Genomic DNA, 27,389 nt, shown 5'->3' with positions numbered 1-27,389 from the left:
GGGTAAGTGGATAGGTCACTGATCAGCCTTGATCTAATTGAATGGTAGAACAGGCTCGAGGGGTTGAATGGCCTACTCCTGTTCCTATTTGAAGAAGTGCAGGGAATTCCCTTGGTGCCCAGATCAACATTCAATCCTCAACCATCAACAGGTTAGCTGCTCATTCATCCCATTGTCTGCAGGATATTCACAAATTGGCTACTGTATTTGCCTACATAACAGTGACTGCACTTCAAATGTAATTGATGTGAAATGCTGTGAGACGTTTCTCAGGGACCTAATAAGGCATTATATGAATGCAATTCTTTCTTTTAAATAATGAAATATTGTAATTTCACAAATTTTTGAGAACAGGATGCCAAATACTTGCATGTTGAAACCAAACTGCATAACATTAGTAACAAACATTATATCCCACAGCACTATTTCATCCCCTTGGTATTAAATACTTTGTTGGCTTTGTCCCTTGATATGGTTTTAGGCAGAAATGAACACACAGGACACAAATCCACGTCCATGGGAAAGAGTTCATGTCCCATTCCGAATCCTTGTATCTGGATATTTTTCGATTTGCCATACATTTTATGGGCAGGGAGATATTTTCTTGCCGTTCCTTAAATGTTCTTCCTCTGTTTTTTTTCTTGCCTCATGCTGCAATGTCCACCACCAGATAAGGAAACTGAATGGAGCCAATAAGTTGTCCGTGAAAGATGATTAATTTTCTAACCGGGTCGGTGGCTGTTGTTCAATACATTAAAGTTTTCAAAGTGCAAAATATTCTGATGAAGCGGGATTTAACACTAATGTTGGTTAGTTACTTTGCTGCTTCAGTAGTAACGGATACTCAGGGCAAGCTGTGCTGGCAATTCCAAACTCTTCAGTTTCAGCTCTAATTTCTTGCCAATGAGGTATTTTTATACCACATAATAGCGTCGAGATTAGTGCCAAGTGAAAATGTCAAACCGACCTGCACTTGATCAATTCAATCAGGCTGGCTTTGGATTCCTTACAAGATGCCAGATTTCTCTGTTTACAAAGAAATCGAAACCTGAACTGACAAAATAAAAACATGGACCTGAGCCAATCTATTGACGTTAGAGCTATAATGGTGCACCGTTGTCTTTGAGCTCAATGAGCTGAAGTCAATTCAGATTAAAACCCATTTCAAAATCCAAATGAATGCTGTTTTGTTGATCCCTTCTATATGTGTGAGAATAGCAATCATATGACAAGGACCCTGTTGTATCAGAGTGCATTAGGAAACTATCCTTTCTCTTTGGGGACCGAAGTATAATTCCAGCCAGGGATAATGGGGATGAAAGTGCCTTCCTAACTGTGACAGTCTTCAGTGAAAGGGCAATCACAATCCAGTCCCTACTTGAGTATAGGTTCACACCACAGAGTCCCCATGATTTAGGGCTGATGGATACGACATTAGTAGTGTTACTTAACAAAGTTTTAAAGGTGGCTGATGTTTAGGGTTGCCAACTCTGGTTGGACATATTCCTGGAGGTTTCATCATGTTTCATCATGATATTTGATCATGTGTGTCATGTAATCAACCAGCATTGTAACCCATGTATAATCTGACCTAAGTTGTATACTGTGAGAACAATGTCCACTAGGTGGGAGACACTCCTAACCTGGGCCTTCAGGTACAAAAGTGGAAGCTCCACCCACCTTCATCACTTTGAGCACTAAGGAATAAAGGACAGGTCATAGACCGACCTTCTCTCAAGCATGGGTCTCGTGTGCATTTATACGTATAGTAAGGACCTATCAGTGGCAACGAGAAACTGGGATTTAAACCACGCGAGCATGGCCACTAGCAGAACAGACGAGAGGTACTGTGTTAAGGAATGGTTGAGACAGAGATTCAACATTGTTAAAGCAGCACACAGTTCTCCAGGCAGACAGGGGCAATAGGGCATGCCCCAACATGTAGTCGAACCCAGAGGAGGAGTTCGACATAAACAATGGTAAGCTGAACGGCGATTCACACCATTGCAAGGGACAATGCGGCCAGTAATGGGGCCATCAACACCTGTTAATGGTGCACTCAAGGACAATAACAGGGGCAGTCAGGGACGATCGACTGGCAAGGGACTTTTTGTTTCCAACAACAGCTCATGTTGGAAGCACACACTCAGCCGGAGTTTGCAGAGATGAGCAAAATACCTGCAGAAATTGCAGAAATGGACACTGGGGGAAATCACTGGAAGCTGAAGTTCAGCGAGTTCATGTGGAGGACGTATACAGTTCATACACCAGGACGCCACCGATAATGATGAAAGTGCTCCTCAATGGCATCCCAGTATCAATGGAGCTAGACACAGGGGCCAGCCAGTCCCTGATGGGTATCAAACAGTTCGAAAAGTTGTGGGCGTCCAAGGCCAGGAGGCCAAAATTATCACCGATTGACGCACAGCTACGGACTTACACAAAGCAGATCATTCCGGTGCTAGGCAGCGCCACTGTAGTCGTGACCCACAAAGATTCGGAGAACAGGTTGCCACTCCAGATTGTCCCAGGGGACGGTCCCACAGTACTGGGGAGGAGTTGGCTTGCTGTCATGAACTGGAAATGGGGCGATGTCAATGCAATTTCCTCTGTGGAGCGAGTATCATGCTCACGGATCCTGGACAAATTTGACTCATTATTTCAACCCGGCATCGGCACTTTCATGGGGGCCAAGGTAGTGATTCACATAAACCCGGACGCCAGGCCAGTATACCACAAGGCCAGAGCGGTGCTGTACATGATGTGGGAAAAGATAGAAGGCGAACTGGACCGCCTGCCGAGGGAAGGCATCATCTCGCCAGTTGAATTCAGTGACTGGGCGAGCCCGATTGTGCCGGTGCTCAAGGCGGATGGGTCGGTCAGGATATGTGGTGATTACAAGGCCACCATCAATTGGGTATCACTCCAAGACCAGTACCTGCTACCGAGAGCGGAGGACCTCTTTGCGACGCTATCCGGTGGCAAACTTTTTTCAAAATTGGACCTGACCTCAGCTTACATGACCCAGGAGCTGGCGAGTGAGTCAAAGAAGCTGACCACCATCACGACACACAAGGGGTTGTTTGAGTACAGCAGATGTCCGTTCGGGATTCGCTCGGCCGCCGTGATCTTCCAACGAAATATGGAAAGCCTCCTCAAGTCGATTCCAGGGACGGTGGTTTTTCAGGACGACATCCTCGTCACGGGTTACGATACTGAAGAACACCTCCACAACCTGGAGGAGGTGCTATGCAGACTGGACCAGGTAGGGCTGCGACTGAAAAAAGCGAAGTGCGTCTTCCTAGCTCCAGAGGTAGAATTCCTGGGGATGAGGGTAGCAGCAGACGGGATCAGCCCTACTGCGTCCAAGACGGAAGCGATCCAGAGAGCACCCAGACCCCGTAACACGACGGAGCTGCGTTCGTTCCTGGGGCTCCTGAACTATTTTGGTAACTTTCTTCCCAAATTGAGCACGCTGCTAGAGCCGCTACACGTGCTCCTATGCAAAGGTCGCGAATGGGTCTGGGGGGACAGCCAGGAAAGGGCTTTTAATAGAGTACGCAATTTGTAATGTTCCAACACTCTGTTAACACTATACGACCCATGTAAGAAACTTGTGTTAACGTACGATGCGTCATCCTATGGTATCGGGTGTGTGTTGCAGCATGTCAATGTCAAGGGTCAGTTACAGCCGGTAGCTTATGCCTCCAGGAGTCTGTCCCAGGCAGAAAGGGGCTACGGGATGGTAGAAAAGGAGGTGCTCGCATGTGTATATGCGGTAAAGAAAATGCACCTGTACCTGTTTGGCAGGAAATTTGAGCTGGAGACAGATCACAAACCCCTAACGTCCCTTTTGGCGGACAACAAGGCCATAAATGCAAACGCATCGGCCCGCATACAGAGATGGGCCTCACGTTAGCCGCCTATGACTACACAATTCGGCACAGACCGGGCACCGAAAACTGCGCCAATGCACTCAGCAGGCTCCCACTAGTCACCACTGAGGGGGCTACCGAGCATGCTGCTGAGATGGTCATGGCTGTTGAAGCTTTTGGTAGCGAAGGCTCACCCGTGACAGCCCGTCAGATTAAAGTCTGGACAAATAGAGACCCGCTATTGTCTCTAGTCAAGAAATGTGTCCTGAATGGGGATTGGGCAGCCACGTACAGGGCATGCCCTGAGAAATTTAAACCAATTCACAGGCGCAAGGATGAACTCTCAATTCAGGCCGATTGCCTACTGTGGGGAAACCGCGTAGTCATGCCCCAGATGGGCAGAGAGGTATTCATCAGAGAACTCCACAATGAGCACCCGGGCATTGTCATGATGAAGGCAATTGCCAGGTCACACGTTTGGTGGCCAGGGATAGACGCAGATCTGGAACTTTGTGTTCGCAGGTGCAACACATGTGCTCAGCTGGGCAATGCGCCCAGGGAAGCCCCCCTTAGCCCCTGGCCATGGCCCGCCAAGCCTTGGTCACGCATCCATGTGGACTACGCAGGTCCTTTCATGGGAAAAATGTTTTTGGTTGTAATAGACGCCTACTCCAAATGGATCGAGTGTGACATTTTAAATTCAAGCACATCCTCTGCCACGGTAGAAAGTCTACGGGCAATGTTCGCCGCCCACGGTCTACCGGACGTCTTGGTCAGCAACAATGGCCCGTGCTTCACAAGCACTGAGTTCCAGGACTTCATGGCAGGCAATGGAATTAACCATGTCAGAACGGCACCGTTCAAGCCGGCCTCAAACAGCCAGGCAGAACAAGCAGTACAGATAATCAAACAGGGGATGCTCAGAATCCAAGGGGGTTCCCTACAAAGACGCTTATCACGCCTCCTGTTGGCCTATAGATCCCGACCACACTCGCTCACAGGGGTTCCACCCGTAGAGCTGCTAATGAAAAGGACGCTCAAAACCCAGTTATCCCTTATACACCCCACCATGAAAGAAATTGTCGAGAGCAGGCGCCAACCACAATATGATTACCATGACAGGAATGCGAAGGTATTGAAATGATTCTGTTTTTGTCCTCAACTACGCTGCAGGGCCCAAATGGCTCGCAGGCACTGTGATTGCCAAAGAGGGAAATAGGATTCTGGTAGTTAAATTTACCAATGGACAAATCTGCCGCAAACATGTGGATCAAACAAAAAGGAGGTTCAGCAACCCCATAGAAGAAGCAGAAGAAGAACACGATGTAGAGTTCACTCCATCACAGGTGACCGAACACTGGAACCAAAGGGAGGAGAGCCCAATCACTGTGGGCAGTCCAGACAGGCCTGAGGCACTGCAAACAGCAGACACTCAGGCCAGCGCCCAACAACTGAAGCCCCAACTCAGGCGCTCTACAAGAGAGCCGAAACCACCAGAGAGACTCAACCTGTGATCCCAATAAGACTTTGGGGGGGAGATGGTGTCATGTATTCAACCAGCATTGTAACCCATGTATAAACTGACCTAAGTTGTACACTGTGAGAACAATGACCACTAGGTGGGAGACACTCCTAACCTGGGCCTTCAGATATAAAAGGGGAAGCTCCACCCACCTTCATCACTAGAGTGCTAAGGAATAAAGGACAGGTCACAGACTTACCACTTCTCAAGCATGGGCCTCGTGTGCATTTATACTGTATAGTAAGGACCTATCAATGTGGATATCATGTGACATTTAATCACATGATGTTTGCCGACAGTTTTCCAAATGTTTTTTTACATTTACTTCTAAATGTTTAGTGCCCTGTTGTTAAGTGTGTTTGCTCACCATGATTCTGAAAAAAAAGTTCTTCCTCACTAGCAGAGGTAGACTGGGTATCAGGAAATCACATCTAAATATTGAATGACTAGCAGATGACCCAGAGGCCCTCCAACAAGATGTTGAGAGGAAGGGAGAAAATTGATTGAAGACATTACTGTGAAAATAAGGCACACTGCAGTGGCCTCACTTTACTATTTGCTGCACAAATCTTCTATCAAACCAAACATTAATTCCAAATTTACATTTATTACAGTTGTTCGCTCTGGAAACAGTAAAGTAGGCCTGATAAACCAATGAATAGCACAACATACTGTTGTCTTTAACTTGTTCATTTACTTGCTGCGGTGCAGATTTGTAAATCTGATTTACAAGAATTAGGTCTGTTGGCTGTCAGTGCCTATGTTTTGTATTTCGTTTTTTGAAGTCAGTGGAAAGTAAAATCATCCGATTGTAAAACAGCATGATGAATCGCCTGCTTAGAGCTACCACCCAAGACCAATTTCTTTCCCAATATGTTTTGTGAACAAAGACTGAGACTGACTCACTGACTGACTCTGACTCTGACTGAGAATGACTGACGGAGACTGAGTCTGACTGAGACTGATTGAGACTGTCTGAGAATAATTGAGAATGACTGAGTCTGACTGAGAATGACTGGCTGACTCTGACTGAGAATGACTGACTCTGACTGAGACTGACTGAATCTGACTGAGACTGACACTGATTGACTGAGACTGACTGACATTGACTGAGTCTGACTGACACTGACTCACTGAGAATGACTCAGAGAATGACTGAGACTGACTGAAGGACTGACTCTGACTGAGAATGACTGACTTACTGAGACTGACTGACACTGACTGACACTGACTGAAACTGAATGAGACTGACTCACTGAGACTGACTGAGACTGACTGATACTGACTGAGACTGAATGAGACTGACTCACTGAGACTGACAGACTGACGGAGACTGACGGAGAATGATTGACAGAGGCTGACAGAGACTGATTGAGACTGTCTGACTGAGAATGATTGAGAATGACTGAGTCTGACTGAGAATGACTGACTGACACTGTGACTGAGACTGACTGACACTGACTCACTGACATTGACTGAGTCTGACTGACACTGACTCACTGAGACTGACTCACTGAGAATGACTGAGACTGACTGAAGGACTGACTCTGACTGAGAATGACTGACTGAGACTGAATGAGACTGACTCACTGAGACTGACAGACTGAGAAAGACTGACGGAGAATGACTGATGGAGACCGACTGAGAATGATTGACGGAGGCTGACAGACTAAGGCTGAATGAGACTGACTGAGACTGAATCTGTCTGGCTGAGACTGACTGACGGACTGAGACTGACGGACTGAGACTGACGGACTGAGACTGACGGACTGAGACTGACGGACTGAGACTGACGGACTGAGACTGACTGGCTGCCTGACTGTCTGAGATTGTCTCAGACTGTCAGAGACTGACGGACTGATACTGACGGACTGATACTGACGGACTGACACTGACGGACTGACACTGACGGACTGACACTGACGGACTGAGACTGACAGACTGAGACTGACAGACTGAGACTGATTCAGACTGACTGACAGACTGACGGACTAAGACTGACTGGCTGCCTGACTGTCTGAGACTGTCAGAGACTGACGGACTGACACTGATGGACTGAGTCTAACGAACTGACACTGACGGACTGACACTGACGGACTGAGCATGACTCAGACTGACAGTTTGTCAGTCACAGTCAGTCTCAGTCAGTCTCAGATCATCTGAGTGTGACTGAGACTGAGACTGACAGACTTACTGACTGAGACAGTCTGACTGACTGAGACTGGCTGAGACTGACTGACAGACTGAATGACAGACTGACTGAGACTGACGGACTGAGACTGACTAACAGTGACTGAGACTGAAAGAGACTGACACTGACTGACACTGACGGACTGAGACTGACTCAGATTGACTCAGGTTGACTCAAACTAACTCAGACGGACTGAGACGGACAGACTGAGACTGACTGAATCTGCATAACTGACTTAGACTGACTTAGACTGATTGAGACTCACTGAGACTGACTGACTGAAGCTACCTGACTGAGACTGACTCAGACTGCCTGACTCAGACTGCCTGACTCAGACTGCCTGACTCAGACTGCCTGACTCAGACTGCCTGACTCAGACTGCCTGACTCAGACTGCCTGACTCAGACTGCCTGACTCAGACTGCCTGACTCAGACTGCCTGACTCAGACTGCCTGACTCAGACTGCCTGACTCAGACTGCCTGACTCAGACTGCCTGACTCAGGCTGCCTGACTGAGGTTGCCTGATTGAGGTTGCCTGACTGAGACTGCCTGACTGACTGAGACTGACCGAGACCGACCGAAACTGATGGACTGAGACTGACGGACTGAGACGGACGGACTGAGACGGACTGACTGAGACTGACTGACTGAGACTGGCTGAGACTGACTGACAGACTTACTGAGTGACTGATTGAGACTGACTGACTGACAGACTGAATGACTGACGGACTGAGAATGACGGACTGAGAATGACGGACTGAGAATGACGGACTGAGAATGACGGATTGAGAATGACGGACCGAGATGGACTGACTGAGATGGACTGACTGAGACTGACTGAGACATGACTGACACTGGCTGGCTGAGACTGGCTGAGACTGACAGACGGAATGAGACTGAATGACTGACACTGACTCTGACTGACACTGACTGCGACTGACTGAGACTGACTGACAGACTGAGATGACCTGAGACTGAATGACACTGACAGAGATTGAGACTGACTCTGACTGACTCTGACTGACTCTGACTGACTCTGACTGACTCTGACTGACTCTGACTGACTCTGACTGACTCTGACTGAGAATGACAGACTGAGATTGACTGAGACTGACTGAGACTGTCTGACTGAGACTGACTGAGACTGTCTGACTGAGACGGACTGAGACTGACTGTGACATGACTGACACTGGCTGACTGAGACTGACAGACGGAATGAGACTGAATGACTGAGACTGACTCTGACTGAGACTGACTGAGGCTGACTGACACTGACTGCGACTGACTGAGACTGACTGACAAATGATCTGAGACTGACTGACAGAGATTGAGACTGACTCTGACTGAGACTGACAGACTGAGACTGACTGACAGACTGACTGAGACTGACTGACTGAAATGGTCTGACTCTGACTGAGACTGACTGAACGAGACTGAGACTGAATGCGACTGAGAGACTGAGACTGACTGACACTGACAGACTGTGACTGAATGAGACTGACTGACTGAGACTGACTGAGACTAAATTACTGAGACGGACTGTTGAGACGGACTGTCTGAGACTGACAGACTGACTCTGAGTCTGACTGAGACTGACTGAGAAAGACGGACTGAGGCTGACTGAGACTGAATGAGACTGAGACTGATTGGGTCTGACTGACAGACTGAGACTGACTGTGCCTGAGACTGAAACAGTGACTGACACTGACGGACTGACACTGACGGGCTGACACTGACGGGCTGACACTGACTGAGACTGACTGAGACTGACTCGGACTGAGACTGACGGACTGACGGACTGAGACTGATGGACTGAGACTGACGGACTGAGACTGACGGACTGAAACTGACTCTGACTGAGACTGACGGACTGAGACTGACGGACTGAGACTGACGGACTGAGACTGACGGACTGAGACTGACGGACTGAGACTGACGGACTGAGACTGACGGACTGAGACTGACGGACTGAGACTGACGGACTGAGACAGACAGACGGACTGATATTGACTGACATGACTGACGGACTCAGACTGGCTCAGACTGACTGAGACAGAATGACTGAGACGGACTGAGACTGATTGACACTGACTGAGACTGCCTGACAGACTGACTGAGATGATGTGAGACTGACTGACACTGACTGACTGCGACTGACTGAGACTGACTGACAGACTGACTGAGACAGACTGAGATGATGTGAGACTGACTGACACTGACTGACTGACAGACTGACTGAGATGATGTGAGACTGACTGACACTGACAGCGACTGACTCTAACTGGACTGAGACTGACTGTGACTGACTGACTGACTGTGACTGATTGACTGAGACTGATTGACTGAGACTGACAGACTGACCGAGACTGACTGAGACTGTCTGAGACTGACTGACACTGACAGACTGACAAATGATCTGACACTGACTGCGACTGATTCTGACAGAGACTGACTGACTGTGACTGACTGACTGCGACTGACTGAGACTGACTGCGACTGACTGAGACTGACTGACTGAGACTGACTGACTGAGACTGATTGACTGACAGACTGACAGACTGACTGAGACTGTCTGACTCTGACTGAGACTGACTGACACTGACAGACTGACAGATGATCTGAGACTGACTGACACTGACTGAGATTGACTCTAACTGGACTGAGACTGACTGAGGCTGACTGACTGACTCTGACTGAGACTGCGACTGGCCGCGACTGACTGACTGAGACTGACTGACTGAAACTGACTGAGATAATGTGAGACTGACTGCGACTGACTGAATGAGATTGACTGACTCAGACTGACAGACTGAGACTGACTGACACTGACAGACTGTGACTGAATGAGACTGACTGACTCAGACTGATTTACAGAGACTGTCTGCGATTGACTGAGACGGACTGTCTGCGACTGAATGAGATTGAATGAGACTGGCTGAGACTGATTGAGTCTGACTGGCTGAGACAGACTGAGACTGACGGACTGAGACAGACGGACTGAGACTCTCAGATGATCTGAGACTGGCTGTGACTGACAGGCTGACTGAGAGTGACTGAGACTGAATGAGACGGACTGAGACTGACTAACACTGTCTGAGACAGACTCACTGAGTCTGACTGACAGACTGTCTGAGAATGACTGAGACTGACTGATTCTGACTGAGACTGACAGACTGACTGAAGCTGAAATATACTGACTATGACATGACTGACAGACTGACAGACTGACTGAGACGGAGTGACTGAGACTGGCTGAAACTGACAGACTGACTGAGTGACTAACAGACTGATTGAGACCTATTGACTGAGACTGACTCGGACAGTGTGGGACTGACTGAGACAGACGGACTGAGACTGATTGAGACAGATGGACTGAGACTGACAGACTGAATAACTGACTGAGACTGTGACACTGACAAACGGACTGACTGAGACTAACTGAGACTAACTGACTGACTGTGACTGAACGAGACTGAATGATATTGAATGAGATAGACTGATACTGACTGAGACTGGTTGAGTCTGACTGACGGACTGAGACTGACGGACTGAGACTGACGGACTGAGACTGACGGACTGAGACTGACGGACTGAGACTGACGGACTGAGACTGACGGACTGAGACTGACGGACTGAGACTGACGGACTGAGACTGACGGACTGAGACTGACGGACTGAGACTGACGGACTGAGACTGACTGACTGAGACTGACGGACTCAGACTGACGGACTCAGACTGACGGACTCAGACTGACGGACTCAGACTGACTCAGACTGACTGAGACTGATTGAGTGAGTTGATCTGAGACTGACTGACACTGACAGAGACTGCCTGACTGACGCTGACTGAATGAGACTGACTGAGAGTGACTGAGACAGACAGACTGAGATGGACTGAGACAGTGATTGAGACTGACAGACCGATTGAATGAGACTGACTGAGAGTGACTGAGACAGACAGACTGAGATGGACTGAGACTGCCTGACTGAGACAGTGACTGAGGCTGACTGAGACTGACTGACTGAGACTGACGGACAGACTGACTGAGTGACTGACAGACTGAGATTAATTGACTGAGATTAATTGACTGAGACTGACTGACTGCGAATGACTGGCTGAGACTGACTGGCTGAGACTGACTGGCTGAGACTGACTCAAAACTGACTCAGACTGACTGCGAATGACTGAGACTCACTGCGACTGAGTGAGACTGACTGAGACTGAATGAGACTGACTGAGATAGAGTAATACCGACTGACATTGGCTGACTGAGACTGGCTGAGATTGACTGACAGGCTGAGACTGAATGACTGAGATGGACTGACTGAGACTGACGGACAGACTGACTGAGTGAGACGGAATGACTGACTGGCTGAGACTGACTGGCTGAGACTGGCTGAGACTGACTCAGACTGACTCAGACTGACTCAGACTGACTCAGACTGACTCGGACTGACTGCGACTGACTGGGACTCACTGCTACTGCCTGACTGAGACTCACCGAGACTCTGAGACTGACTGAGACTGACTGAGACTGACTGCCAGACTGGCTGAGACTGACTGACTGAAACTGAATGACTGAGACTGACACTGACGGACTGACACTGACGGACTGAAAATGACGGACTGACACTGATTAAGACTGATTAAGACTGACTGAGGCTGACTGTGATGACTGACTGAGACTGACTGACAGACTGAAAGAGACTGACTGAATGAGACGGACTGAGACTGTGACTGAGACTGACTGACAGACGGACTGACTGAGACAGGCTGAGACTGACTGGCAGATTTACTGAGACTGAATGACTGACACTGATGGACTGAGAATGACGGACTGAGACTGACTGACAGACTGTGTCATGTATTTAACCACAATGTAACACCACTGTATTACTGTATACACTCAACCTAGATGCACACCTTGACCACAAGGGGTGAACTTGTGGGAGATACTCCTTACCTGATCACACAGGTATAAAAAGGAACGTCCCACGCAGGGTCATCGTCTTTGGAGTCCTGTAAATAAAGAGTTAAGGTCACAGAGTGACCTAGTCCCCAGAATGTGCCTCATGTGGTTTCATACTGTAGAGTAAGGACTTTACATTGGTGACAAGAAATGGGAATTCACGACCCACGAGAATGGCCACTGGTAGCACAGAGATACGGTACTGTATTGGGGAAGATTGGGACGATTTTGTCAAGAGGCTTCAGCAAAGTTTCGTTATGAAAGAATGGCTGGGGGATGCAGCGGCCGACAAGCGAAGGGCTCATCTTTTGACCAGCTGCGGACCAAAGACTTATGCGCTCATGAAGGACTTACTAGCACCCGAAAAGCCGGCGGACATAACCTTTGAAGAACTTAGCAAATTGATCGGGGAGCACCTCAAACCGACGAGTAGCATACATATGGCCCGACACAGATTCTACACCCACTGATGTCGTGAAGGACAGAGCATACCGGACTTCGTAGCAGACCTCCTGCGTTTGGCCAGCCTCTGTAAGTTCACAGACGCCTGCAGGGGGGAAATGCTAAGGGATTTCTTTATCGAGAGCATCGGTCATGCGGGAATTTTCCGCAAATTAATTGAGAACAAGGATTTGACCTTGGAAGCGGCGGCGTTGATGGCTCAAACTTTCATGGCGGGGGAGGAAGAGACGAAAATAATATACGCGCGCAATTCTGCCTCTAACGCGGCGATGGATCAGGGAGTCAACATCATCAATGCGACTCAGAGCCCCGCAGGCAGACAGGGGAAGTCCAACACTCCCCAGGCAGCAATAGATACCAGAGTAGGACTTCAACAGAGACAATGGCAGGCTGAACGGACATTCACGCCATCTCAGTGGACAATGCAGCCCAGGATGGGGCCATTGACACCCACTAATAGGGTACTTAAGAGCAGTCAAAGGGACAGTCAGCGCGGAATGCCTGGCCATAGTCCCTTTGTTCCCAACAATGGAAACTTTAACTCATGCTGGAGGTGTGAGGGAAAACACTCAGCCAGATCTTGCAGATTTCAACAGTTTGTCTGCAGATCCTGCAATCTCAGTGGCCATTTAGCTCGAATGTGCAGGAACTCTGCAACCAGACTAATATATGAGGCGGATGGACCAGAAGAGAGTCCTTTGAGGCAGGATGACTTTTGGGGCAAATCGATGGACGCCAAGGTTCAGCGGGTCCATGTGGCGAATATTCACAGCTCATACACCAATGATGATGAAGGTTTTATTAAACGGTATCCCAGTATGCACGATTCACTCGGCTGATTCCGGAGATGAGGGGGTTACCTTATGATGATAGATTGAGTAGACTGGGTCTTTACTCGTTGGAGTTCAGAAGGATGAGGGGTGATCTTATAGAAACATTTAAAATAATGAAAGGGATAGACAAGATAGAGGTAGAGAGGTTGTTTCCACTGGTCGGGGAGACTAGAACTAGGGGGCACAGCCTCAAAATACGGGGGAGCCAATTTAAAACCGAGTTGAGAAGGAATTTCTTCTCCCAGAGGGTTGTGAATCTGTGGAATTCTCTGCCCAAGGAAGCAGTTGAGGCTAGCTCATTGAATATATTCAAATCACAGATATATAGATTTTTAACCAATAAGGGAATTAAGGGTTACGGAGAGTGGGCAGGTAAGTGGAGCTGAGTCCACGACCAGATCAGCCATCATCTTGTTGAATGGCGGAGCAGGCTCAAGGGGCTAGATGGCCTACTCCTGTTCCTAATTCTTATGTTCTTATGTTATGAGCTGGACACTGGGGCCAGCCAGTCACTCATGGCCGTTCAGCAATTTGAGAAGCTATGGCTACTTAAAGCCTTTAGACCCAAATTAGCACGTATTGAGACACAATTACGGACTTACACCAAAGAAATCATTCTGGTGCTAGGCAGTGCAATGTTGGCTGTCACACACAATGGGTTAGTGAACCAGCTGCCGCTCTGGATTGTCCCGGGCAATGGTCCCGCACTGTTGGGGAGGAGCTGGTTAGCCGAGATGAACTGGAAATGAGGGGATGTTCATGCAATGTCATCTGTGGAGCGAAGTTCGTGCTCACAAGTCCTACAACAATTCGATTCAATATTCCAACCTGGGGTCGGGACTTTCAAAGGCACCAAAGTAGTGATACACATCAGCCCGGACGCCAGGCCAGTGCACCACAAAGCCAAAGCCATATGTGATGCGGGAAAAGATCGAGAGCGAATTGGACTGGCTGTTGAAAGAGGGCATCATCTCGCTGTTGAATTCAGCGACTGGGCGAGGCCCATCGTTCCCGTCCTAAAAGCGGATGGCTCTGTCAGGATCTGTGGCGACTACAAGGCCACCATCAATCAGGTGTCCGTACAAGATCAATACCCGCTCCCAAGAGCGGAGGACCACTTCGCCACACTGGCAGGCGGCAAGCTGTTCACCAAGTTGGACCTCACTTCAGCCTGTATGACCCAGGAACTGGCCGACGAATCTAAACTACTGACCACCATCACCACGCACAAGGGACTGTTCATTTATAACAGGTGCCCATTTGGTATTCGATCAGCATTTTTCAAAGAAACATGGAAAGCCTGCTTAAATCCATTCCTGGAACGATTGTATTCCAGGACAACATCCTCATCACGGGCCGAGACACCGAGGAACACCTCCACAATCTGGAGGAGGTGCTACGCCGACTGGACCGAGTAGGCCTTCGACTCAAGAAGTCTAAATGTGTGCTCTTAGCTCCTGAGGTTGAGTTTCTGGGCAGGAGGGTTGCTGCAGATGGGATTCGGCCCACCGAATCCAAAACAAAGGCGATTCGACGAGCACCCAGGCCCTGCAACACATCGGAGTTGCATTCATTCCTGGGACTGTTGAACTATTTCGGGAACTTTCTGCGAACTTGAGCACATTGTTGGAGCCGCTACACGTGCTCCTGCGTAAGGGTTGCGATTGGTTTTGGGGGGACTGTCAGGAATGGGCTTTTGATCGGGCGCGAAACAAACAAGTCGTTGACCCTGTACGACCCCTGTAAAAATTGGTTCTGACATGTGATGCATCTTCCTATGGGGTTGGGTGCGTGTTGCAGCAAGACAATGCTGAGGGTCAACTACAACCTGTGGCTTATGCCTCCAGGTCGTGCTATCAAGCAGAACGGGGCTATGGGATGGTCGAGAAGGAAGCGCTTGCATGTGTCTATAGTGTAAAAAAAATAAGCATCAGTACCTCTTTGGTAGGAAGTTTGAATTAGAGATGGACCACAAGCCATTAACATCCCTGTTGTCAGACGGCAAGGCTATCAATGCCAACGCATCTGCTCGCATACAGTGATGGGCTCTCACGCTGGCTGCTTATGACTACTCCATCCGGACCGGCCCGGCACTGAAAATTGTGCTGACGCGCTCAGCAGGCTTCCACTGGCCACCACAGACAGCAGTGGAGCAAAGCACTGAGATGGTCATAGCTGTCGATGCCTTTGACAGCGCAGGCTCCCCCATCACAGCCCGCCAGATCAAAATCTGGACAAACAGAGATCCCCTCCTATCCCTGATTAAGAAATGTGTCCTGACTGGGGATTGGGCGCCCGCACATGGAGCATGCCCTGAGGAGGTCAGACCGTTCCACAGACGGATGGATGAGCTCTCTCCATCCAAGCCGACTGCCTAAAATGGGGCAACCGGGTTGTTATGCCCCAGAAGGGCAGGAGGCATTCATCAGGGAACTCCACAGCGAGCACCCAGGCATTGTGCTGATGAAGGCCATTGCCCAGTCACACGTTTGGTGGCCTGGAATTGATTCAGACCTGGAACACTGTGTTCGCAGGTGCACGACGTGTGCCCAGCTGGGTAATGCCCCAGGGAGGCCACGCTCATCCCGTGGCCTTGGCCCACCAGGCCATGGTCACGCATTCATGTTGACTACGTGGGCCCATTGATGGGAAAGATGTTCCTTATTGTGGTAGATGCGTACTCGTAATGGATCGAGTGCATCATTCTGAATTCATGCACGTTATCCACCACTGTGGAAAGTCTATGTGCGATCTTTGCAACCCATGTCTTGCCAGACATCCTAGTTAGTGATAATGGCTCATGTTTCACAAGCTACTATATGTAGGGCAATGGCATCAACCACGTCAGGACTGCGCCATTCAAGCCGGCCTCCAATGGCCAGGCGGAACGTGTGGTCCAAATCATTAAGCAAGGTATGTTCAGGATTGAAGGACCCTCCCTACAATGCCACCTGTCGCGTCTCCTGCTGGCCTATAGATCCCGACCGCACTCGCTCACGGGGGTCCCGCCCGCAGAGCTACTAATGGAATAGACACTCAAAATTCGGTTGTCCCTCATTCACCCTATCCTGACCGACATAGTTGAGGGCAAGCGCAAGTCACAAAACGAGTACTATGACTGTAATTCGAGGGGGAGATGTTTCAAAATAAATGATCCTGTATTCGTCCTCAATCATGCCATGGGGCCCAAATGGCTTGAGGGCACTGTAATTGACAAAGAGGGGAATAGGGTCATCGTGGTAAAACTCAACAATGGTCAGAGATGCCGGAAGCATTTGGACCAAGTAAAAATAAGGTTCAGCATCGACACGGAGGAACTTGAAGAAGACCATGAGATGGAGCTCACAACGAGCAACAAGAGCAATCAGAAGAATGCACAGTCCCTGAGGTCAGCCCGGACAGGCCGGAATCACCACAGGTGACAGACACTCACGTCAGTGTCCAACAACCAGAGCCCCAACTGCGGCGCTCCACGAGGGAGCGTAGACCACCTGAAAGACTAAACCTATGATCCCAATAAGACTTTGCGGGGGGGAGGTGATGTCATGTATGTAACCACAATGTAACACCACTGTATTACTGTATACACTCAACCTAGATGCACACCTTGACCACAAGGGGTGAACTTGTGGGAGACACTCCTTACCTGATCACACAGGTATAAAAAGGGACGTTCCACGCAGGGTCATCGTCTTTGGAGTCCTGTAAATAAAGAATTAAGGTCACAGAGTGACCTTGTCCCCAGAATATGCCTCGTGTGGTTTCATATTGTAGAGTAAGGACTTTACAGACTGACTGACAGAGGGACTGAGACTGACTGATAGAGACAGACTGAGACGGACTGGCTGACTGAAACTGAATGACTGAGACTAACACTGACGGACTGACACTGATGGACTGACAGACTGGCTGAGACTGACTGACTGAAACAGACTGACTGAGACTGACGGACTGAATGAGACTGACTGAGATGGACTAATACTGACTGACATGACTGACATTGGCGGACTGAGACTGGCTGAAATTGACTGACAGACTGAGACTGACAGACTGAGACTGACTGAAACTGATTGAGACTGACTCGGACTGATTGTGACTGACTGTGACTGACTATGATGGACTGACAGACTGGCTGAGACTGATGGAGTGACTGAGACTGATTGACACTGACAGACTGACTGAGACTGACAGACTGAGACTGACTGACTGAGATGGACTGACATGCTGGCTGAGACTGACTGAGAATGACGGACTGAGACTGACTATGACATGACTGAGAGTGAATGAGACTGACTCCGACTGACAGGCTGACTGAAATTGAATGACTGAGACTGACACTGTCGGACTGACACTGTCGGACTGACACTGACGGACTGAATGAGACTGAATGAAACTGACTGAGATGGACTAATACTGACTGAGATCACTGACATTGGCTGACTGAGACTGGCTGAGATTGATTGACAGACTGAGACTGAATGATTGAGACTGAATGATTGAGACTGAATGATTGAGACTGACTGACTGAGACTGACTGACTGAGACTGACTGAGACTGACTCTAACTGAGACTGACAGACTGACTGACTCTGACAGAGACTGACAGACTGACTCTGACAGAGACTGACTGAGATTGAGACTGGCTGAGAGTGATGGACAGACTGACTGAGTGACTGAGACTGATTGAGACTGTGACTGAGACTGATTGAGACTGAGACTGGCTGAGAATGAGTGTGACTGACTGGCTGAGACTGCCTGACTGACTGAGACTGACTCAAACTGACTCAGGCTAACTGCGACTGACTGAGACTGAGACTGACTGACTGAGATGGACTGACAGACTGGCTGAGTCTGACTGAAACTGAATGACTGACACTGACACTGACGGACTGAGACTGAAAGAGACTGACTGAATAAGACTGACTGCGACTGACTGAGACTGACAGACTGACTGACTAACTGAGATGGACTGACTGAGACAGGCTGAGACTGACAGACTTTCTGAGTGACTGAGACTGAATGAGACTGTGACTGACACTGATGGACTGAGAATGACGGACTGAGGCTGACTGACACAGGGACTGAGACTGACAGACTGAAAGAGACTGACTGACTGAAACTGACTGAGGCTGTGACTGAGACTGACTGACAGTGACTGAGACGGACTGACTGAGACAGGGTGAGACTGACTGACAGACTTACTGAGTGACTGAGACTGAATGACTGACACTGACGGACTGACAGACTAAGAATGACGGACTGAGACTGAATGAGACTGACTGAGATGGACTAATACTAACTGACATTGGCTGGCTGAGATTGACTGACTGACTAAGACTGACTGACAGACTTACTGTGACTTAATGAAACTGACTGAGACTGACTGTGACTGAATGAGACAGATTGACAGACTGCCTGACTGACTGAGACACTCTGAGACAGACAGAGATTAACTGACTGAGAGTGACTGAGACTGACAATGAAACTGACTGAGACCGAATGAGACTGACTGACAGACTGACTGTGACTGACAGACTTACTGAGTGACGGACTGACACTGACGGACTGAGAATGACGGACTGAGAATGACGGACTGAGACTGACAGACTGAGACTGAATGGGACGGACTGAGACGGACTGACTGAAGCTGACTGACTGAGACTGAATGAGACTGACTGAGATTGACTAATACTGACTGACATTGGCTGAGTGAGACTGGCTGAGATTGACTGACAGACTGAGACTGAATGACTGAGACTGACTGTGACTGAATGAGACAGACTGCCTGACTGAGACACTCTGAGACAGACAGAGACTTACTGACTCAGAGTGACAGAGTGACTGAGACTGACTGAATGAAACTGACTGACAGACTGAATGATAGTGCCTGCCTGAGACTGACTGAGATGGACTGGCTGAGACTGACTGACAGACTGAATGAGACTGACTGACAGACTAAATGAGACTGACTGACAGACTGTCAGATGATCTGAAACTGACAGATGGTCTGAGATTGACACTGACCAACAGATAATCTGAGACTGAGACTGACTGCCTAACACTGACTGCGACTGACAGAGACTGACTGAACGTCTGAGACTGACAGACTGACTGAGACTGGCTGACTGAGAATGACTGACTGACTGAGAATGACTGACTAAGACTGACTGAGACTGATTCAGATGATCTGAGACAGACTGACTGACTGACTGAGACTGAATGGGATTGACTGAGACTGACACACTGACACTGACTGTGACTGGCTGAGACTGACTCAGACTGAAGGATTGAGAATGGCGGACTCAGACTGACTCTGACTGATAGACGGGGACTTACTGACTGAGACGGACTGGCTGAGACTGACTGACGGACTGAGACTGACTGAGACAGACGGACTGAGACTGGCTGACAGACTGAGACTGACGGACTGAGAATGACTGACTGAGACAGACGGACTGAGACTGAGATTGAATGACTGAGACTGAATGACTGTGACTGAGACTGACAGATTGAGACTGACTGAATGAGACTGACTGACTGAGATTGACTGACACTGACTTATTGAGACTGACACTGACTCAGACTGACTGACAGACTGACTGAGACTAACGGACTGAGACGGACTGACTGAGACTGCCTGACAGAGGCGGACTGAGACTGAGGGACTGAGACTGAGGGACTGAGGGACTGAGACTGAGGGACTGAGACTGAGGGACAGAGACTGAGGGACAGAGACTGAGGGACAGAGACTGAGGGACTGAGGGACAGAGACTGAGGGACTGAGGGACAGAGACTGAGGGATAGAGACTGAGGGACAGAGACTGAGGGACAGAGACTGAGGGACAGAGACTGAGGGACAGAGACTGAGGGACAGAGACTGAGGGACAGAGACTGAGGGACAGAGACTGAGGGACTGAGACTGACGCACTGAGGCTGACGCACTGAGGCTGACGCACTGAGGCTGACGCACTGAGACTGACGCACTGAGCACTGAGGCTGACGCACTGAGACTGACGCACTGAGGCTGACTGATGGAGGCTGGCGCACGGAGGCTGACTGACGGAGGCTGACTGAGACTGACTGAGACTGACTGAGAGACTGTCAGATGATCTGAAACTGACAGATGGTCTGAGACTGACACTGATTGACACTGACCAACAGATAATCTGAGACTGAGACTGACTGCCTAACACCGACTGCGACTGACTGCGACTGACAGAGACTGACTGAACGTCTGAGACTGACTGAACTTCTGAGACTGACAGACTGACTGAGACTGGCTGACTGAGAATGACTGCAACTGACTAAGACTGACAGACTGACTGACTCTGACTGAGACTGACAGACTGACTGAGAATGACTGACTAAGACTAACTGAGACTGATTCAGATGATCTGAGACAGACTGACTGACTGACTGAGACTGAATGGGATTGACTGAGACTGACACACTGACACTGACTGTGACTGGCTGAGACTGACTCAGACTGAAGGATTGAGAATGGCGGACTCAGACTGACTCTGACTGACTCTGACTGAATGAGACTGACAGACGGGGACTTACTGACTGAGACGGACTGGCTGAGACTGACTGACGGACTGAGACTGACTGAGACAGACGGACTGAGACTGGCTGACAGACTGAGACTGATGGACTGAGAATGACTGACTGAGACAGACGGACTAAGACTGAGACTGAGATTGAATGACTGAGATTGAATGACTGAGACTGAATGACTGTGACTGAGACTGACAGATTGAGACTGACAGATTGAGACTGATTGAATGAGACTGACTGACTGAGATTGACTGACACTGACTTATTGAGACTGACACTGACTCAGACTGACTGACAGACTGGCTGAGACTGACTGACTGACTGAGATTGATTGTGACTTGACTGACAGACTGACTGAGACTGACGGACTGAGACTGACGGACTGAGACTGACGGACTGAGACTGACTGAGACTGACTGACGGAGGCTGACTGAGACTGACTGAGACTGACGGACTGAGACTGACTGACGGAGGCTGACTGAGAATGACTGACTGACTGAGAATGACTGACTAAGACTGACTGAGACTGATTCAGATGATCTGAGACAGACTGACTGACTGACTGAGACTGAATGGGATTGACTGAGACTGACACACTGACACTGACTGTGACTGGCTGAGACTGACTCAGACTGAAGGATTGAGAATGGCGGACTCAGACTGACTCTGACTGACTTGACTGAATGAGACTGACAGACGGGGACTTACTGACTGAGACGGACTGGCTGAGACTGACTGACGGACTGAGACTGACTGAGACAGACGGACTGAGACTGGCTGACAGACTGAGACTGATGGACTGAGAATGACTGACTGAGACAGACGGACTAAGACTGAGACTGAGATTGAATGACTGAGATTGAATGACTGAGACTGAATGACTGTGACTGAGACTGACAGATTGAGACTGACAGATTGAGACTGATTGAATGAGACTGACTGACTGAGATTGACTGACACTGACTTATTGAGACTGACACTGACTCAGACTGACTGACAGACTGGCTGAGACTGACTGACTGACTGAGATTGATTGTGACTTGACTGACAGACTGACTGAGACTGACGGACTGAGACTGACGGACTGAGACTGACGGACTGAGACTGACTGAGACTGACTGACGGAGGCTGACTGAGACTGACTGAGACTGACGGACTGAGACTGACTGACGGAGGCTGACTGAGACTGACTGACGGAGGCTGACTAAGACTGACGGACTGAGACTGACTGACGGAGGCTGACTGAGACTGACGGACTGAGACTGACGGACTGAGACTGACTGACGGAGGCTGACTGAGACTGACTGACGGAGGCTGACTGAGACTGACGGACTGAGGCTGACTGACTGAGACTGATTGACGCTGACTGAGACTGACGGACTGAGACTGACTGAGGCTGACTGACTGAGACTGATTGACGCTGACTGAGAATGACTGAGACTGACTGACATTTATATAGCACCGTTTACAACCATAGGAAATTGCGCAATGCAATACAGCCAATGAAGGTTTTTTCAAATGTAGTCACTGTTGTAATTTAGCAATTGCGGCAGCCAATTTGCGCACAGCAAGATCCCACAAACCGCAATGTGAATAATGATCAGATAATCTGTTTTAGTGATGTTAATTGAGGGATAAATATTGGGCTCTTCTTCAAAATAGTGCCATGGGACCTTTTACATCCACCTGAGAGAGCAGACTGGCCTTCAGATTAACGCCTCATCCGAAAGGTTTAAACATAATTGTCATGGAAAGGTCTGCCAACAAATTCAGCATCTCTTGTAGCCTGCTAGCATTATTGACCTGGTCTTGCACCTTTTTTATTCCTTCTATTTGACTTTACTGAGCATTTTTTCACCAGGTCCATTTCCATCAGTGCACCTATGTTCCAAACTGGAAAATCTTCACAAAGGAACACTCAATGTGCAGGTTCATGCATTGTTAGAGCTTACCATGTAATGGCGACTGCTGCAGCCAAAACACAAGCAGCTATTATTTGTGATTTTTAATGCCCATGGTGCTCACATCGGCTCCAGCACAGCCTGAACTGATTGCCGAAACCCGCCCCTTGCCCCATTGTTCATTGGCCTTCGTGCCTGCCCATTAAAGCTATGCCTCCTCTCATTGGTGCATGGGCACTGCCCCTATTTTCTTCTGGATTGCTCACAGTAGTGCTCGGGCAATTAATCTTTCATTCCTGGAGACCCCAGCAATATCTGGGAGAGCTGGCACCCCTACTTATGCTGTAAACGTAGATATTATATAGGTGCCTTCGAAATTTTCCACGGTCAAAGCAGACAGAATAACATTCGAGAAGCTCAACATCAGTCAGGACAGAGAAGTTTGCTTGTCTGATCGTCCTGTTGCTGAACTTAACTTCCATCCTCTCTCCCGCTGTGGCAGGATACATATGATCTACAGGATACACAGTGACCACTCACTGAAGTTTGTTAGCAGCACCTCCCTCTCCTGCAACCTGTACCACCTAGACAGGCAAAAGCAGCAACATAACACCATGGCCTCCCAGTTTGCCTCTAACCCATACACCATCCTGCTATGGGCATGTATCGCTGTTCCTTCATCATTGCTGCCTCAAATTCCTGGATTTGCCTACCAAACCCTATTGTGGGTGCACCATCATGATGAGGACTGCAGTGATTCAAGGAGAATGTCCACCTGCACCTTCTGAGGGCAACTAGGGATGGGCAATAAATGTAGGCATGCCAACATTGCCCATATCCAGAGAACAAATAATAATACAAAAAGGGAATTCATATTCATTCAGATTTTAGATGTGAATTTTAGAGAATCTGAAGTCAAATTTTGAATGTTATTGTTGTCAGTGTGTGAGGCGTAGGTAAGCAAAGACTTTATAAAATGTTTGTGGCTGAGAGGTTCGCACTATGACTTATCAACCGCACATGGCCTACAAGCCTTGGCCATCTGGGCCATGGATGCTGAGACATTGAGTATATTCACTCTGTTTTGGGTGCCGGGCTGTTGACCCGGTCAAGGGCATCCATGGTGGCCCCATGGCGATCACCAAAGGGACTGCAGAGCACGCAGTGGCCCTCCCCTTTAATTGAAGGAGAGGTGTGCTGATGTTGCGAGCGGGGTCAGCGGTGCTCTATCGCCCCGGGAGCATCCCTCCATAGATTCGGAGTGCCTCCGATATCGCTCCGCCTCCGTTGAGGGGCAGAAGGGCAGAATTCTGCGCCAGAGGTGGAACTTCCGGATCTGGCGATAAATGTCCCAGCCCCGGAAGGTTACCGCCTCCAAACGGAGCGCGGGGCAATTTCGCCCCCTCGGTACAATTTCATTGCTTTTGTTTAATCCTGTTTAACAAGCATTTTGCTTATCTTCCAATTCTCTGGTAAGATGGTTGAGCAAATTTAAGTGGGAATATGTTATTTTATACATGCATAAACAACTGAAATCCCCTCAATAAGGGTATTTGTCACTACATATACGTACATACGGCATGGCAAATATAGCAGTGCTAATGCCTCACAGCTGCCAAACTACAGCATTGTCCTACAATGGTACCAATTATATTGTCATAATATGTACCTTTGAATTTTTAACCTAGAAATTCAACAACTAATTTTGGATTACATCTAGCATTCATGTATATTATATCATATTTTGTTGTGCATTTATTGGGTAAGCAGTAAATCAGGAAAATATGCTTTGTGGTAGCGACCAATGAAAAATGTTGCAGCTCAGTGGATGGACATTCCCTAATTCAAAACTTTTGAACCTTGCTGCCCTAAAAAAATGCAAACAATTTCTAAAGTCGTTTGAAAGTAATGTGATTTTGCCCAGTGGCGCCGGCAACAGTCGTACCATCAGCCAGCCTCCTGCTGTCCACTGTCACTGCGTGTCACAGTCACTAACTGGCCTGCGGTAGAGCTGGTGCTCATAGGGCTCCTCTTACTTCCTTACTCTGAAACTATATGACATCGTAACCTTTAAATAAATGCTCTGAGACAGCATTTAAAGAATACCCAAATCTTTTCTGACCTTTGTTTTTTTTTTTAAGGAAGGGTTTTTTTTTTTGCCCAACCAGCTGTGACAAATTGTTTTCCTCTCACTGTGTTTTTGCAGCAAGTTTGTAGTGAATGCTTCCTTTGGCCTACCTCTTCCCTTCCTATACTGAGCCTTAACAGCACGGCCCCATTCAACCTTGTTTTATCAAGTGTCCCGGAGCAAATCGGGTGGACAACAGGCCTCCTGTGCACCCTGCCTCATTAAGCTTTTACGGAGTGGAAGTGAGAACGTCTTCCTTGCATCGAATCATGAAGGTGCGAGCATTTATTTTTAGGTTTCAGGAGATTTAATAGAGGTGTTCAAAACGATGAAGGGTATTGATTGGGTAAATGAGGAGAAACTGTTCCCACTGGCAAGTCGATCAGTATCCAGAGGGCACAGATTTACGATCATTGGTAACAGAATCAGAGGGGAGATTCGGAGAAATTGTTTTACACAGCCAGGTGTTACGATCTGGAATGCACTGCCTGATAGGATGGTGGAAGCAGATTCAATAGTAACTTTCAATGGGGAAGTGGATATAAACTTGAAAAGGAAAAATTTTCAGGGCTACGCTGAAAGAGCAGGGGAGTGGGACTAATTGGACAGCTCTTTCAAAGAGCTGGCACAGGCATGATGGGTCGAATGGCCTCCTTCTATACTGTATCATTTAATTCTATTCTATTCGCCAAGTACTTTCACTGCCTTTTTGTTATTGGGGAAGGAATGTCTAAATACTTGTGCTGTAAAGTGCACGGTCATTTCCTTCCAAATGGGTATAAAGGAACTTGAGCGCACTGATGTACATGCAGGTAAGAGCTACTCTAAAATGGGCCAGTGAGTATTCATTTCCCATCACCAAGCTGCATCCTCCATCTTTACCACTGTCTGCCTGCACCACTGCCTCATTCAGCAGATGGTACAGCTTCATCTACCATTCTCTCTGAATTCAGCTCACCTTATATCTTCTTTGGATGGTTTTAGTTCCATTACAGTTTGCTGACCAACAAAATGCAAAATTGCACCAATCGTATGATTGCAAGGCAACATCGCAAATCTCAACAGAAAATGCTGGAAATCTCAGTGGGTCAGGCAGCATGTGTGGAGAGAAACAGAGTTAGCGTTTCAGGTCGATGACGAAGGGTCTTGACCTGCTGAGATTTCAAGCATGTTCTGGGTTTATTTCAGATTCCAGCATTTGCAGTATTTTGCTTTTATAACGCAGATCTCATTGCTGGTTGTGGGACCTTGCTGTGCGCAAAATGGCAGCCAAGTTCACCTACATCACAACCGTGACTGTGCTCCAAAGTATTTCATTGCAAGGGAAGCACTTGGGGATGGGATGTTATAAGATGCTGTATAAATGCAAAGCTGTTAGTTGTTTCTTAATGCCACATTAAGTGGTTTCCTTCAATCACAGCCCTCTGAAATAAATATGAGACTCGGAAATAATATGTTTTATTTTCCTTACCACTTCCTCCTTTCTATTCCTGAAGGCACTGACTCCTTGCCGGAGTCCATTTCCATATGTGCTAAGTTCTCTCTGTTGTCTCACCCAAGTGACCCTTATTCAACAACAACAACTTGTATTTATAGAGTGCCTTTAACGCATCTCATCGCCGAGAGCATGCAGAAATCAAGCTCAGGCAGCGGAAAGAGCGTGCGGCAAATCTGTCCCACCCTCCCTTGCCCTCAACGACTATCTGCCTCACTATGACAGGGACTGTGGCTCTCGTTTTGGACTGTTCAGTCACCTAAGGACTCATTTTAAGAGGGGAAGCAAGTCTTCCTCGATTCCGAGGGATGATGATTAATATACGAAAATGTCCCAAGGCGCTTCACGTGAGCCTTATAAAACACAATTTGACACAGAGCCACATAAGGAGAAATTAGGACAGATTACCAAAAGCTTGGTCAAAGAGGTAGGTTTTAAAGATGAGGAGGAATAAT

General features: G+C 48.3%; 2 protein-coding genes across 2 annotated transcripts in view; one reads left to right on the top strand and one right to left on the bottom strand.

Annotated features, from left to right (window-relative positions):
• Window positions 1–27,389, top strand: part of LOC139268024 (uncharacterized) — a 336,746-nt gene that overhangs the window by 281,065 nt on the left and 28,292 nt on the right. The gene's annotated exons all lie outside the window — the stretch shown is intronic.
• On the bottom strand, window positions 828–26,429 carry LOC139268344 (uncharacterized protein SE_2353-like). Its single transcript, XM_070886424.1, has 4 exons — window positions 26,398–26,429; window positions 21,621–21,731; window positions 10,071–10,167; window positions 828–896 (listed from the first exon to the last, which is right to left on the bottom strand). Exons 1-4 carry the CDS (start codon window positions 26,427–26,429, stop codon window positions 828–830), a joined length of 309 nt encoding a protein of 102 aa, XP_070742525.1.

This window comes from Pristiophorus japonicus, chromosome 8 (assembly GCF_044704955.1).
Source record: "Pristiophorus japonicus isolate sPriJap1 chromosome 8, sPriJap1.hap1, whole genome shotgun sequence".
Taxonomy (NCBI): domain Eukaryota; kingdom Metazoa; phylum Chordata; class Chondrichthyes; family Pristiophoridae; genus Pristiophorus; species Pristiophorus japonicus.
Note: the sequence above shows the minus strand (reverse complement) of the source record. Positions and strands in the feature narration are given on the sequence as shown.

Coding starts and splice junctions, on each gene's coding strand:
- LOC139268344 (XM_070886424.1), bottom strand. CDS start 26,429: ATGGAACTAAAACCATCCAAAGAAGATATAAG. Junction 10,168..21,620: donor CATTCAATCAGTCTCAATCT/GTCAGTCTCAAT, acceptor AGTCTCAGTCAG/AGTCAGACAGTCTCAGTCAG. Junction 897..10,070: donor GTCAGTCGCAGTCAGTCTCA/GTCAGTCGCAGT, acceptor CTCATTGGCAAG/AAATTAGAGCTGAAACTGAA.